Source organism: Hydra vulgaris, chromosome 13, assembly GCF_038396675.1.
Source record: "Hydra vulgaris chromosome 13, alternate assembly HydraT2T_AEP".
NCBI classification, from domain to species: Eukaryota; Metazoa; Cnidaria; class Hydrozoa; order Anthoathecata; family Hydridae; genus Hydra; species Hydra vulgaris.
Window position 1 is genome coordinate 21,229,415 of NC_088932.1, and position 16,875 is coordinate 21,246,289.

At 29.0% G+C, this 16,875-nt stretch overlaps 1 protein-coding gene across 3 annotated transcripts in view; it reads right to left on the bottom strand.

Moving 5' to 3' along the window:
* Window positions 1–16,304, bottom strand: part of LOC136089411 (uncharacterized) — a 58,036-nt gene extending 41,732 nt beyond the window's left edge. For all 3 annotated transcript variants that reach the window (XM_065815387.1, XM_065815386.1, XM_065815385.1), the window contains exons 1-2: window positions 16,199–16,304; window positions 13,838–13,926 (exon numbers count right to left, since the gene is read on the bottom strand). In XM_065815387.1, the coding sequence (XP_065671459.1) occupies window positions 13,838–13,926; window positions 16,199–16,280 (171 nt within the window). In that variant the 5' untranslated portion in view covers window positions 16,281–16,304. The remainder of the gene's footprint in view (window positions 1–13,837; window positions 13,927–16,198) is intronic.
* Between the last annotated feature and the right edge of the window lie 571 nt (window positions 16,305–16,875).

Genomic DNA, 16,875 nt, shown 5'->3' on the forward strand with positions numbered 1-16,875 from the left:
TATGCCTGAAACGACATCTGGTGATGGTCATAGGTAAAAATCAAGATCAGAAATGAATTTCTTGACCCCAAAAACCCCGCATACACATATAAAAAAGATAATATAACGATGAATAAAAAATCGAATTTTAAATCAAAATGATGTTATAGGGAAAAAATCATTTTTTGAAAAGTGGGAGATTCGAAAATCGAGATAGGCTTATGGTTCCTTCACCAAAGTTGCTTAGAATTGTCCATAAAAAAAATATTTATATATATATATATATATATATATATATATATATATATATATATATATATATATATATATATATATATATATATACATACATATATATATATATATATATATATATATATATATATATATATATATACATACATATATATATATATATATATATATATATATATATATATATATATATATATATATATACATATATACATATATATATATATATATATATATATATATATAAGTAAGTTATAAGTTATATTTATGTATGTTATATATATGTATGTAATGTGGTTAACATGTGATTGATTTTTCATTTTAGGATTTATATAAAAATATGTAAGAGCAATTTTTATAAACTAGCGGCTTTCGATATGTTTTGTTGATGTAATATTTTTCGTTGTTGTTTTTTTATGGTCTCAAAATAACGTTTTGTTTAGACCGTGGAGAAGACTTTACTTTTTGAAATTTCGATTTAGATATGGTTTTAAAGTTGCTTTTAATTCAAAACGTAAAGTAAACTTTAATTTCTGAACATAAAGTTTTTTATCATGGAAAAAGTTTTAAATTATTTAGTTCATTGTTGGAGCATTTATTGAAATTTACACTGCTTTAATATACTTTATATTAAAGCTGTGTAAACTTCTTTTAGTTTGATTATTTTACGTCTATGTTACCATTAAGTTTATCGTTTAATGGTGTCCATCATTTAGTTACAAATCCACAAACATTAACACTGTGTTTGTTGTCTCATTACTGTTTTTGACTTTAAATTATCTTCACTAGTTATCTGTAGCCACTTACTAATGTTGTAAATGGTTATTACAAGCATTTTTGATAAAATATTTTTCTCTAGGATCAACAAAGAAAACTGTTTACTCCATCTATCAAAAAAAGAACTTTTGTACCATTTAGTCTGGCTAAATTGTTTCGTCAACACCACATAGCAACATGAGGAAGTATAATAAATATATCATTCAGGCTAAATCAAATTTCTCACATCAATTTAACAATAAATTAGTTACCAACATATCAAAACACGTCCTAACAGACAATGAAAAAGAGCTTTTAAGTTTAGGATTAAATTTTGTTACTTCAATTACAAATACGTCCCTTAATATTCACATAACGGCTTTTGAAAGATTTAAAACAACCCTTTTCCAACAACTCTGTTTTCGGACCGAAGAGATAACGAGGCATGCATTTCATAAAAAATCAATTTGGTCACCCCCTATGACAAAAAACAAAACTATTTTAAGTTATCTTAACATGATAGAATGTAATATAACAGCACTTGTTTTTTCACAACAACCAAAAGATGAAAAAAATTTAACTGATGATTATAATAAATTGAACGGCTGATGTTACGTCTTTGTATACAAACATTCTTCACCGCGAAGGTATTGACGCTGTAAAATTTTATTTCAAGAGAGCACCGCCATATAACGGACCCCTGAAACGCACACCTATTGCTCTTTTTTTGACATTATATTAGTAACCATCTTAACCCACAGCAACTTTCAATTTTTGACTGATCACCTTTTACAATTATGGCCCCGCCCTATGCTAATTTATTTATGGGATAAATTGATGAGGAAATAATGGACCGACTTTCAATGTGGATTTGCTTTTATAAACGATTTATAAATGATATATTTTTTATTATTCATGAGCATTCAAACTACCACAAGTTTTCGAATTTATGAATGCCTGCCACCCCACGATCAAATTTACTTTCAATATTTTTACCAATTATATATGTTTCATGGACCAAACAATAATCAAAAAGATAGATGGACAATAAGAAACAATATTATACAACAAAGTAACGAATAAAACACAACTATTATAATTATAATTCAATCCATCCCCCTCATCAATAAAGCAACTTAGTATATAGCTCGGCGTTAAGGTACAATGAAATTATATTAACCATGAGCGAGACTAGGTTTTTTCAAACCGAGACGACACCGAGACGAGAAGTTAGTACTTCTCGTGAGACCGAGAACGAGACGAGACAAGAAATTTAACAGTTTTTGAAAACAATTTTATTAAAATGCAAGTAAAAAAAAAAATATAAACATGGTTTTGACAAATAGACACAAATGATATTTTTCAAATGTAAACAACTTTTTCAATTATTAATTCAGAATTTTTTTGCCAAACATTTATAACAAGACAATGTTTTCTCTGATTAAGATGATTTGTTCTACTTTTTCTGGGTGTAAGTTGTGTCTGGATGATCGGACGACATTTCCACCTGAGCTAAAAACTCTCTCTGATTTAGTTGAACTTGCTGGAATAGCTAAAATTTGTCAAGCTAATGAAGAGAGTTCTGGCAATGTATTGGAATGCAATTTCCACCAATCAAGAATCGGAAAGTCTTTTTTGGCATCAGGGAGATATTGATACCGGCACATTTCGCTCAAAATAAGATTCAGTTCAGATGTTGGCTCTTGTGTTTCAAGTCTGACGATTAACTTGCGCTTCAGTTTTGAACTAGGGGACAAATCTGCTGAAAGGACTCTGGCAACAGGTCAACATTATCCTTAACCTGTGAGGCTAACCATTCTTTTGTTGTTTGAAATTTTTTGAAGATTTTTTCTAGTGAAGTCCCTTTAAAGCAGGATTTAAGTAGTTTGCTGCAGCACTCAATAAGTTTCCAGTGTGACAAAGAGGAAATCTTTTCTCAATGCAGCTTTTCAAGTTTTTTGCATACAAGACACCGTAGCCATTTTTTCCATCCGTCTCAATAAGTTGATCAATTTTGTCATGGATTAAATAAAGAGAATTGGCGACAGTGTTAATTGTTGGAATAGACTCAGCGGACCACGTTTCTGTAGCTTCTTTAAGTGGTGCCAAAATTTCTACTGCTCCCTCGATTGATTTCCACTGTGATGCACCGATGGTCTTTAAAGAAAAAATATCTTCATTTGCACATAAGCTGATAATTGCACTCTTTAGATGTAGGACAGAAGCCATGCAATCCAGTTCACTATTCCATCTTGTGACAACAGATTGGTGTAACTGTCTAAAATTGATTCCTTGAGCGTCTAGATTCTGATTCAAGCAACTCAGCTGCAACTGTTGACTGGTGAGTTAAAGAAGCCAAATCTTTACATGTTTGCAACGCATCATCTATTCCAGCAGTCATTCCAAATGAGTCTCGAACTGCACATTGCAAAATATAATTGTTGCACAAGTATTGGTCAAGGCGCTTTGACAATTTGACTGCAAGTTTCATGTTTCTTGTCTGGTCGTTCACGCAGTACATTGGCAAATCAGCAGGCAAATTTAGTTCTTCTAAGAGAGAATCCAGCTTTCCTTCAATTAAGACACCTGTGCGTCTGCCTGGGAACTGTTGAACATGGGGTGTCGAGTGATGTAGTCTCCAATTTTCGTCAATAGCATGAAAAGTCCGAGACATGTAGCTGTCCTGAGCTCTAGAAGTCCAAAGGTCAGAAGTAAATGCAGCACTTTTTAGATTTGGCGTAATCTCCGTTATTATGCTCTTCATTCCAGATGAACTTCTCTTGACCGAATCGAAAGCTTTCTTGAATATGTTGTTCTGTGATGAAGGCTCAGTTTAGGGTTTGCAAGGTCAAACAATTTCTTGAAACCTCTTCCTTCGACTGCTGAAAAAGATGCCAGATCAGTGCAAAAGTAATCCAGCATTGCAGAGTCAAACTGTTTTTGAATGGAATTGTCTTTGTCATGTTTGGACTTTGTTTCAAGCATTTCGACCATGGTTCGTTGTTTCTTCTTAGGAGGAGGAAGAAGAGAGTCGTCAATTTTTTCAGAATACTCAACGTAATCTTGGCTGTGCTTTTTTTCGAGGTGACGATGAAGTCTGCTTGTGTTAAAAATCTAAATAATTTAGCTCAAAAATTCCTTGATAATAGTAGTATTTTGCAAACCAGCGGATAAATAGTTTATTAAAAATACTTTAATAAGACAAAATAAATACTAAAATAAAACTAGAAAAATTTTATATCATTCCTTATATCATTGTAATATTACCCAAAAACTTTATATTAACCACCTAAATGGGTGGTTAATAAAAAGTGTTCGGATATTACTAGGATTAATAAGGATTATATAAAAATGATGTAAAAAGCGATTAAAACATTGTTTAGAGGTAAAGTTTTCTCTACGGTTTGAATCAAAGTAACTTTGAGACCATAACAAAATCGAAATTTCAAAATATAGAGTTTTCTCTACGGTCCGAATTATCGAGACCAAAACAAAAGCGATAGAAAAAACTACATGAAAAAATAAGTAAGAAATTAACTAAATCGAAGTTTCAAAGAGTAAAACTTATATGAAATTATAATTTAGTAAAAAAAACAATAAAAGAAAATTAGACAATATTCGGTAAATTGGGTATTTATTAAATAGAATAAGATAAGAAATATACTAAAATAAAAAAATAATGTAAAGAGCGGGAAAACATATTTTAAAGTGAGGCTTTCTCTACGGTCCGAAATAACGTAAATTTGAGACCATAAAAAATGCACGATAAAAAGTTTAATTTTAACTTATTAAATATAAAATAAACTAGAAAATTAATGTAGAGTAAACCAATAACAGTATAACACCTAAATAGTAACACCATGGAACTGTAACCTAGTAAAGAAAAAAATTAATTTTTCATTTATGTTTTTTTATGTGCCGTTTGGATTAGAAATTTCTTGATTTCTTGATAGGTGGAGTTGGCCATATATTTTTAAGATCAGTATCTTGTTCAACAATATTCCAGTGCTTTTTTATTATTTTATTGGTAAGTTTTCCAACTTTTCCAAATGTTGTAACTATCGGTAAAATTCTCTCTTTTTCTCTTTCTTCTTTATATTTATTCGTGTTGCGTACGTCGTAGTGCTTTATTAAAACCTTTGTTAAAAGATTGAATAGGGTAGCCTCGCATAACTAAAATTTGTGCTAGTTGTTGTAGCTCTTTTACTAGGTTGTAATTGTTTAATATAATCTAACCATTAGCGAGACCTCGTCTCGTTCTCGTTTCTCGTGAGAAATGGGACTTCTCATGAGAAACAAAAAATAGAAAATTCTCGCGAGAAGTAGAACGAGACTTAAATATTATATTATTTTCCAAATTAAAAATTATTATAATTTACAAAATGCTTATTAATTTGTTTTTTTAATTAATTAATAATTTGACTCCGTACTTTTAATAAATCTAACTAAAAATTTAATTTGTATTTGACAAAAAGAAATTAAATTTTTAATTCGATTTTTAATTAAATTTTTTAATTAGATTTTTAAAAAAAATCTAATTAAAAAAGTTTAAATAGATTTTAAATATTTTTAATTAGATTTTAAATACAAAAACTTTTTGTATAAAATGGTGCACTTTCAACTAAATTTCATTAGTTTACCAGTGGAATTCAGCTTAACACATATTGTTCATATTAAAAAGAAAAATTCTTGCCTCATTTCAACGATCAAAAATGTCACCAAGAAAAAACAAAATCTGGAGATATTTTCAAAGACCAAGTGACGGTGCTGAATGCAAGGCGTGCAAAAAGTCTTTGAAAACAAAAGATTGAAACACAAGCAGACTTCATCGTCACCTCGAAAAAAAGCACAGCCAAGATTACGTTGAGTATTCTGAAAAAATTGACGACTCTCTTCTTCCTCCTCCTAAGAAGAAACAACGAACCATGGTCGAAATGCTTGAAACAAAGTCCAAACATGACAAAGACAATTCCATTCAAAAACAGTTTGACTCTGCAATGCTGGATTACTTTTGCACTGATCTGGCATCTTTTTCAGCAGTCGAAGGAAGAGGTTTCAAGAAATTGTTTGACCTTGCAAACCCTAAACTGAGCCTTCATCACAGAACAACATATTCAAGAAAGCTTTCGATTCGGTCAAGAGAAGTTCATCTGGAATGAAGAGCATAATAACGGAGATTACGCCAAATCTAAAAAGTGCTGCATTTACTTCTGACCTTTGGACTTCTAGAGCTCAGGACAGCTACATGTCTCGGACTTTTCATGCTATTGACGAAAATTGGAGACTACATCACTCGACACCCCATGTTCAACAGTTCCCAGGCAGACGCACAGGTGTCTTAATTGAAGGAAAGCTGGATTCTCTCTTAGAAGAACTAAATTTGCCTGCTGATTTGCCAATGTACTGCGTGAACGACCAGACAAGAAACATGAAACTTGCAGTCAAATTGTCAAAGCGCCTTGACCAATACTTGTGCAACAATTATATTTTGCAATGTGCAGTTCGAGACTCATTTGGAATGACTGCTGGAATAGATGATGCGTTGCAAACATGTAAAGATTTGGCTTCTTTAACTCACCAGTCAACAGTTGCAGCTGAGTTGCTTGAATCAGAATCTAGACGCTCAAGGAATCAATTTTAGACAGTTACACCAATCTGTTGTCACAAGATGGAATAGTGAACTGGATTGCATGGCTTCTGTCCTACATCTAAAGAGTGCAATTATCAGCTTATGTGCAAATGAAGATATTTTTTCTTTAAAGACCATCGGTGCATCACAGTGGAAATCAATCGAGGGAGCAGTAGAAATTTTGGCACCACTTAAAGAAGCTACAGAAACGTGGTCCGCTGAGTCTATTCCAACAATTAACACTGTCGCCAATTCTCTTTATTTAATCCATGACAAAATTGATCAACTTATTGAGACGGATGGAAAAAATGGCTACGGTGTCTTGTATGCAAAAAACTTGAAAAGCTGCATTGAGAAAAGATTTCCTCTTTGTCACACTGGAAACTTATTGAGTGCTGCAGCAAACTACTTAAATCCTGCTTTAAAGGGACTTCACTAGAAAAAATCTTCAAAAAATTTCAAACAACAAAAGAATGGTTAGCCTCACAGGTTAAGGATAATGTTGACCTGTTGCCAGAGTCCTTTCAGCAGATTTGTCCCCTAGTTCAAAACTGAAGCGCAAGTTAATCGTCAGACTTGAAACACAAGAGCCAACATCTGAACTGAATCTTATTTTGAGCGAAATGTGCCGGTATCAATATCTCCCTGATGCCAAAAAAGACTTTCCGATTCTTGATTGGTGGAAATTGCATTCCAATACATTGCCAGAACTCTCTTCATTAGCTTGACAAATTTTAGCTATTCCAGCAAGTTCAACTAAATCAGAGAGAGTTTTTAGCTCAGGTGGAAATGTCGTCCGATCATCCAGACACAACTTACACCCAGAAAAAGTAGAACAAATCATCTTAATCAGAGAAAACATTGTCTTGTTATAAATGTTTGGCAAAAAAATTCTGAATTAATAATTGAAAAAGTTGTTTACATTTGAAAAATATCATTTGTGTCTATTTGTCAAAACCATGTTTATATTTTTTTTTTTACTTGCATTTTAATAAAATTGTTTTCAAAAACTGTTAAATTTCTTGTCTCGTCTCGTTCTCGGTCTCACGAGAAGTACTAACTTCTCGTCTCGGTCTCGTCTCTGTTTGAAAAAACCTAGTCTTGCTCATGGTTATTGAAATCCAAAAGTCGTATTTTTAGAAAATTGATTTCAAATTTATAAACAAATCTATGAGTTACACTAAAAAGTTATATATATAAACTAATTTAAAACATCATATAATACAATTTCTCTCAATACTAAATAATTTATTTGAAATTTTCGCCGGATTATAGACACCGGCATCATCAGCATATTATAATATATCATTACAAAAATTGTGACCGTTAAATAACATAAAAAATTTTTAAGTTTTGACGTCACCTTTATAATGGCTTCTTTTACTTAAGTATGAAAAAATGGAGTTCAAAAGTTTGTTTTTTGTGGTATGAATTTGGACAATGGACATATTGTCTATTGTCCAAATTTATACCACCGTATATTGGAGAACATTGATGTTTTTGTACCTCCAAGGCTTCACGGACTTTACTTTTAAATTTTTTTTCCTCAACTTTAAGTGTTTCTGCCCTATCCCATTCAATATCCTCATCGTAATTTACTTTATGCAAAGCTAATGCAGACTGGTTTAACTTGCCTTCGGTCAACAAATTTTGGTGTTGAAGACCCTTGTTCTTATTTGAAGTTTTGATTCACCGACATACACTTTAGAGCATTTGCACTAAATTAAATAGGTTCCAGGTTGGCTGTTGCGTGGTAATTTTGATTTATTTTTAGACGTTAATAGCGTTTTTAGGTTAGGATTTGACTTTAAAACAGTTCTTTAACCAGCTTTCCTGAATATTCTTCTAAGTCTGGGAGATATTATTGGTATCCAATATAAAGAATATGTAGGAAGGTTATTAGAGTTTGATAGAATTTCATTATTATTTGCTAAACATATTTTTCGAACGTGATAAGAAATATCTTTAAGCATTTTTTCATCGTACCCATTTTCAGTAAACACTTGAATTAAAAAATTTATCTCATCTTTAAAATGGTTTTCACTGCCCATTGAGTATGCTCTGTGTATATATCCGTTGAATATTGCTTTTAAAATTTTGGGATCTTGATTAGAATGAGGTTTGATTTGAAAATTGGTTATAGCATTTTTTTTGTCACCTTGAACTCTTATTTTCCATGAGTATTATTAATAACAGTTATATCCAAAAAGTTAAGTACCTTGTTTTTGTTTCCAACTTTATTAGTATATTTTAAAGAAGGATGTCTATTCAGGATTGTTTGGAACGGCTCCGCTTGCTTTAAATAAAAAACCTAGCGTGGCTATCGTCAATAGGATTTTCATTTAAGACCGGTTGTAACCAAGTAATTCTAACCTTCGAACCAAGTTAACTAAAACTAGTAATCAAAGTAACTAAAACCTTCTAACCAAATAATTCGAAATTCCATAACAAGATGTGCAAATAGTTGATACAACAACTCTCATCGGATAAGATTTGTCTTATTTATGGGCTTTAATTAGCCCAAACAAACGTGGTGAAACAGGATCATTCGGATATATGCTTTCAAATTCTTACTTTGAAAAACGTTGCTTTATGTTTTCCAAAAGAAAGACTTTATTTTAATTGCAAAACTTAGATCAATACTAATAATTTTTATTAGGGCAATCTGTTCTCTAATTTTTTCAATTGCTTTATCATGTTCTATTCTCACGAATCCTATTCCTTTATCAAATGGATAAATATCAATTTTCTTATCTTGATTACTTTCTTTAAATGCTTTTCTTTGATCTCTCGTTAGCTGGTTACAGAACTGTTTTTAAGTCAAATGCTAACCTAAAAATGTTATTAAAATCTAGAAATAAATCAAAATTACCACGCAACAGCCAACCTGGAACCTATTTAATTAAGTGCAAATGCCCCAAAGTGTATCTCGGTGAATCAAAACTTCAAACAAGATTAAGGGTCTACAACATAAAATTTTTTTGACTGAAGGCAAGTTAAATCAGTCTGCATTAGCTTTGCATAAAGTAAATTACGATGACGATATTGAATAGGATAGGGCAGAAGCAATTAAAATTGAGGATAAAAAGTTTGAAAGAAAAGTCCTTGTAGCCTTGGAGATACAAAAACATTAATGTTCTCCAATGTACGGTGGTATGAATTTGGGCAATGGACAATATGTTAAAACAAATTTTTGAACTTCATTTTTTTTCATACTTAAGTAAAAAAAGGCATTATATAGGTGACGTCAAAATTTAAAAATTTTTGTTGTTATTTAACGGTCATAATTTTTGTAATTATATTATATTATATGCTGATGATGCCGGTGTCTTTAATCCGGCGAAAATTTCGAAAAATTATTTAGTATTGAGAGAAATCGTATTATCTGATGTTTTAAATTAGTTGATATATATAGACTCTCGTACAATATGTCAACATTTAAATCCTATATATATGTGTATATATATATATATATATATATATATATATATATATATATATATATATATATATATATATATATATATATATATATTTTCAATTTATACCAAAAATTAAATTGCAGGAAGTTGCAAATGTCGTAACTACTGTAAATTTTCACACATTTGTGGAATTTGCTGACACTATTATAAAAAGAATTCTTTAGAAATGATTACTTATGCTATTTTTTGAAAATGTTTTTTTAAAAAGGGTAGGTAATGTAAATATTATTTGAACTCATTTATTTTTATAGTTTTTTAGGAGAAACTTATTTTCGTGCCTACATTTAGAAATTAATTCCGATCTTTTGTTTAATAAGCATTCTTGATTTGAATGTGTTATTATTTCAAATTTTTCTTGTAGGCATAGTATGCATTTTTTGGAAATATTGTTATATGCAGGCGCTGTTTTAAGGATAGACCAATTCAGTATAAAATCATCAATATTTTTTTCTTTTAATTCCCATATATATTTTGACAGCATGGTGTCTTTTGAATACTTTTTATTTTTGAAAGATTGCTTATGATTGGCAAAACGTTTTTTCCATTCACCCTCTGTTATGCTAATATATTGTTTATTAGGTACATTCTTTGAAGAAACAACACATTTATATACCACATTTTTTGATAAACAGCTTCCACTCATTGGACAATTCATTTTTTGTTTGCGATTACAACTTTCTGTAGTTTTTTCATTTAGGATTTCTTTTTTGTTTAACAAAGCCTTATTGTGACCTTTTATAATTCTTTCCATATTTTTTGTGCAACTGTAGCTAATTTTAATTGTATTTCGATTAAAAATTTTATGTAATTTATTAGAGGGCGGGAAATGCTTATTGACCAATTTTAAAAACACTTTTCCTATGTTAGTAGAAACATTTGTGCTATATGGGGGGTTGAACCAAATTACATTTCTAGTTCTATTTCGTTTTTTTGTATTCTTTTTTTCAGGGTCAAATTTTAGTATAAAATTTTCAAAACCACTTTTTTTTAGGGCATCTTCAAATATTCGTTTAGAGGAATTGAATACATTTTCATTTGAGGAGTTTTGGTTTAGTCTGTTATTCATTGAAATTGGGATTTGCTTTAGAATTTGGGGTGGATGGTTAGAGTTAATATTAATATATAATAGTTCATCGTTTGGTTTTTTGAAAGGCTTATATGAATTTTCAGAGAGGTTAAATGTGACATCAAGAAAATTCACAGTTTTTAAATTTATGTTTATTTCGATTTGAAAGCCAATTTTTTTAAAAATTTTTATAATATCTTTTCTAATTTTGTCGAGCAGTGGACCAGACTTTCTACGCATTACTATTAAACCATCGTCGCGATAAAGGCCTAAATCTTTTAAATTGTTTATTTTACTTAACAAATCTAAAATATATAGTCCAACAAATTCACAAATTTCTGCTCCGTCATAACTGCTCATAGTTACATCAAAGCAGTCATGTATGTTTTTTTTTTCCAAATTTCCTTATTAAAATAAAGTAAGGTTTTCCTACAATGTTTTATTATACGGATTGTGTCATCAGGTATAACTGTGTGGTCTTTTGCAAATTCAATAGTCTTATCTAAAATATCTGCGGTTATTGAGGGGTAAAAATCATTAATGTCAAATTGAATAAATGTACAGTCATTTTTATTTTTGATTATGGAAAACCAATTTATAATATCAGTAGTATTTTTCCACTGCTGCAAATTTAATTTGTTTCTAAGAATATTATTAATTTTGTCCCATTTAATTTTGCTTACATGTCCAATCTCACTTTTTGAGGGAACCAATAACCTACAAGGAAGTTTGTTTTGAAAATTTGGTTTATGGTCTTTTAGTGTTACAAAGGCTTGGGCAGGGGCAATTGATTCGATTCTATTATCAAGATTTATTTTTTTAGCAATACTTTGCGCTTCTAAATTAATTGCGTTTTCCAAATTTCTAGGGGCTTTTTCATAAGAAGTAGTAATATAGTCACGTAAAATTTTTTCATAGTTTTCTGTTGTGAGTTGGTAAATATTATTTGTTTTATCAGCAAAAACCAAAATAATAGGGTTTGATTTAATTTTTTTAACATCTAACTTTAATTCTGTTTGAAATTCGTTTTTTATCGGGCGAAACTTTATTGTTTTAATTAAATGTAATAGGTCATTTTTCAAAATTTTCCAAATCAGGTATAAAAGGTGGGGTATTTTTTGTTTTAAATCCATAATTATCATTATCATTGAATGTATCATCTGTTTTTGTATTCGGTTTTAAGAAAAAATGGGCTTTCCAACGAATTCTTTTAATAAAATGCTCAACTTTTTCAATCAAAGAAATAGTATAACTTTTTTTATCTAGTATAGGTATATTTTTCAACGAGTAAATGAAATTATTAGTTTCCATATTTACACGGAATGTTAAAATACAATTAAGAGTGCTCAACAAATGTTAATAAGGAGCCTAATATATATTTAAACAACTTTAAAAAGTATTCTACACAATAGAGTGCTCATCAATCGAAATCTGCTCAAGCACATGCTGCTTGAGCAGATTTCGATTCTTGATAGTCTGGTATTAGAACGTAAGAAAGTAGAACAAAAATAACTCGAAATCTCGGTCTTGGCTGATTTGTTTCTTAAACATTTGTTTCTTTATCAACACCAGTTTTCTTGGATGAATATCTTCAGTATCTTAAATCGTGGCACAATATCCAACTCTTCCATTTATTGACATTTACAGACCATAAAACTCTTTATCTTTCTGACACAACCACTTACCTTTCTCATTAGTTTTGTTAAACAATCGGGTAAAATTTTGAGTTCCGGGTTTTCGACTATTTTTGTCAAGTGTTTTCAATACATTTTCTATTTTTCTTTCTGATGGTGATTTACCTTGTAAAATTGGAATATTTAGCTTTCTCCATATTAGTGCAATTTCTTGAGCCAACTCTCTCTTCTTTCTGCTTTGTACATTTGATGAAAAACTTTTCAATTAATCAATAATATGCTGTTCTGAAGACATTTTATTCATTTCACTAATACTTTTAACAATAGCACATATTCTTGAAGTCTTAGCTTTTTTAAATCTCACTAAATTTGATTCCCAAACTTTCTTATTCTTGTCTGAAGCAAGACCATTTTTAGCGATTTTTGCATGTCTATTACGTTATTTATAACTTATTAGGATAACATTAAAAAGATAGGAAAAATTATTTTCAGCTTGGGGGGTAATTTTTTTCAAAAACTAACATTAAAAGCTTATATTTTCTGTTTATAAATATAATTTCTCCACTCATGGTGACAGGGGGAATTAAAAATTTTAAAAAAATACATATATATATATATACATATATATATATATATATATATATATATATATATATATATATATATATATATATATATATATATATATATATATATATATATATATATATATATGTATATATATATATATATATATATATATATATATATATATATATATATGTATATATATATATATATATATATATATATATATATATATATATATGTATATATATACATATATGAATATACATTATTTACGGTAATATACTGTTTGTTTAAATAATTTAAGTTTCATGCATTTTATTTGTAATATTTTGTATCATATTGCTTGAACTTTATATAAACCAAAGTTTTACAAATTAAAATGAATAAAAGTTTAATAAATTAAACAAACAAGGTATGTCCCCATAAATATTTTACAATTCTAATTGTAAATATAAATCACGCAAACCTTTGCAGTACTAAGTTGCACAAATAAAACCAAAGCGCTAGAGACTAACATCATAATGCCAATGTCAAATACTTTCATTGCAGCCCCACCTGAAATAATCAATATAATTTTTGAACTTTTTAATAATAATTTTTTATTAATTATATTTTTCAATATGTAATATTAAATATATTTTTCAATGTAATCACCCTATCAAACTAGTAAATTTTATATTAAAAAATTAAAACATTTATCTATAACATAAAATATAAACACAATTGTAGTTATGTTTTATGTAATAAAGTAGCTCTGTAGGAATCTATTGAATGAAATAATTTTAGAGATAAGTGACTATTTTTAACAAAATGCATATAAACAACTATTACTCTAAATCTCTATCTAAGATCATATTTTTTTTTTTTAAATGTTTGAGTCTTGCCATATTTCCAACTGATGAATTTTTTTTTCCTGTTCTTTTAACACACTGGACATCATCAATACCACCGATGTTTCACTTCTATACAAAATAACACTCAAAGTGTATTTGGTGTATGATATTTCTTTAATCTTTACCAATGCACCTATCTTGTTAATAGTAAAATCAACTATATGAATGTGCTCAGGCACACCTTACTCTTACTCCTTACTCTTATGTTTCTTCTGATCTACCAGCTGATCTACTTGTATATAAAAGATAAAAAAAATTATCAACACACTTTGTTTTTTCACCACCCTTTTATTATAATCTTTCCTTTAACCTTTCTATTGTCAATAAAAGTACATTTTCTATACGTAAAACTAATAATAATACACTAGATAATTTATAAAACGATTGGTTACAAAAAATACAAACACTAGAGTTTGCTTTAATTCCGTTTCTATACACTCTGCAAGCCCCAATAACAGTGTTCTGCTTCGTTGTTCTTGACTTTAAAATGATTAAACTTCCCCTTATTTATGTTTATTCTTTAGTTTAGGTATTATATGTTAATCAGTCAAGGAATTCCTTGATATATACTAAATTCTATTGTGTCTTCATTTCCTATGGTAGATTTACAAATTTACAACCTAAATATACATAATTTTAATTCCCTTTTATCGTAAGGTTATTCGTTAAAAAATTAGTCTCAAATGATATAAAGTTTAACTCCTTAAAGTAATTGGGATTTAACTTCCACTAAACACCCACATTCCTGTCTATACCATTTCCTATCACTCCAGCTTTGCCTAACTTAGACTTCAGAATAGCTAATTCACTTAACTATAATTTCATCAGTATTATACTCAGTATTTTAACTTAATTGTAAGTTATTAGCTTTGGTGATTTCCTAACCTTATTTACTGCATATAAACCAATCTAAAATAGCCAGAATGAACCTACTTTATCTCAATATAACTATACGTTAAGCATCCATTATGATTTTACCTCAACTTAACTTAAACGTTTTTTCTGTTTATATCTATCTATCTATCAAACAAGAGTCCTATTTTTTCTATCCAACAACATCCCAACTTTTTATTTGCTTTATAACTCAAACCTAGATTTCTTTTATTCTCTCAATTCATCCCCACCCCCTCAATCCCACTAAACATTTCTGAACCGTCACTGGATATTATTTACTTTATTTTTCAATTTCTGAATTTTGCACTTGCTCATAAAGATTTTACTACCCTTTTATTTTCTTTAGATTTATATATCTTTCTTTGTATATATTTTCTCTACGAATATTAACGTATCTTTACCACGTACTTGTAAACTTGCCACCTTTAATTTCTTAAAACCATATGTGGCTGCACTTATTAAAACCATATGTGGCTCAATTAATGTGATCATATACAAGCAGTCTCTTATTTTCTCCAATGTTTTTCTTAACATTACTAAGAACAATAAAGAGTAATTCCTGTTTTTTTTTTCCCATCTGTTCGTGGTTTATATTAATATATAATAATATATATAAAATTATATATATTAATATATAGTCTTAATTATAGAACTTTTTTTTGTTAACTATAAACTTTTTTTTATAAACTATTTTTCTGCTACTAAAAAATCAATAGATAAAAATATAACATTAATATTTTTGTTTCTTCTGCTTTTTTTTTAGTAAGATCTTTTTTGTAAAGCTGCACTCTATAAAATCTTTCCCCAATCTTTTAAAAAAACTACCGCAAGCAAATTATAGGCACCTCATGAAAATGTTTCCGGTCAGAACTGTTCCAACTTTCCCCAAAAATTTAATTGCTTATGACAGTAAAAAAGAGAGACTCACAGAAAAAACCCTCAATGCATATCTGTATTGCATTAGTGATAAATCTTTATTCTGAAACTGTCAAACGTAACTTTAAGCAAAAAAAATTAAAACACTTAAAATAGCATTTTACCATACTCTTTAGAAGTTGCTAAAAACACAGGTAAAAGATGCCCAAATCCAGCACCATTAACTCCATACAACCCATAAAGCATGACACATGTAAAACTTTCTTTTGATCTAAATTTGAAAAAGTATTTCATGATTAAATCAATTATAAATTTACATAATTTGTATCATTAGTCACTATAAAAACATAAATAAAATTAAAACCAAATAAACATACACACTCAGGGAAGTTAGCCCTTAGTGTGTATGTTTCCATATGTTTAAAGCACAATTATCATTGATAAAATTAAATACTTGTAAATACTTAAGACTTAAAATTTTTACTTTTCAATTTAGAAAACATTCAAAAAATTAAGAATAAACAATCATATATTTTTATTGTTACTGCTTTTATTTAAGTTTTATGTAAATTGCAATTTTTTTAAATGGGTTGAAAAAAGCCTCAATATCTTTCTAACAAAACTTTTAACAAAAAGTTTTTTATAAATGTAAAGCTTGATGTTAAACTAATTGTATATTAAAGCAAGCAAGGCTGCTAGGTCGCAATTTATTTCTAATTAAGCTTTAGACAAAAATCTGATTATGAATTCCAACTTAGTTGGGTAATGGTAGAGGAGTTTGTAAATCCTAAATGATAATCCTCCTAGTAGTAGTACTAATTAAATTAATTTGAAATTATTA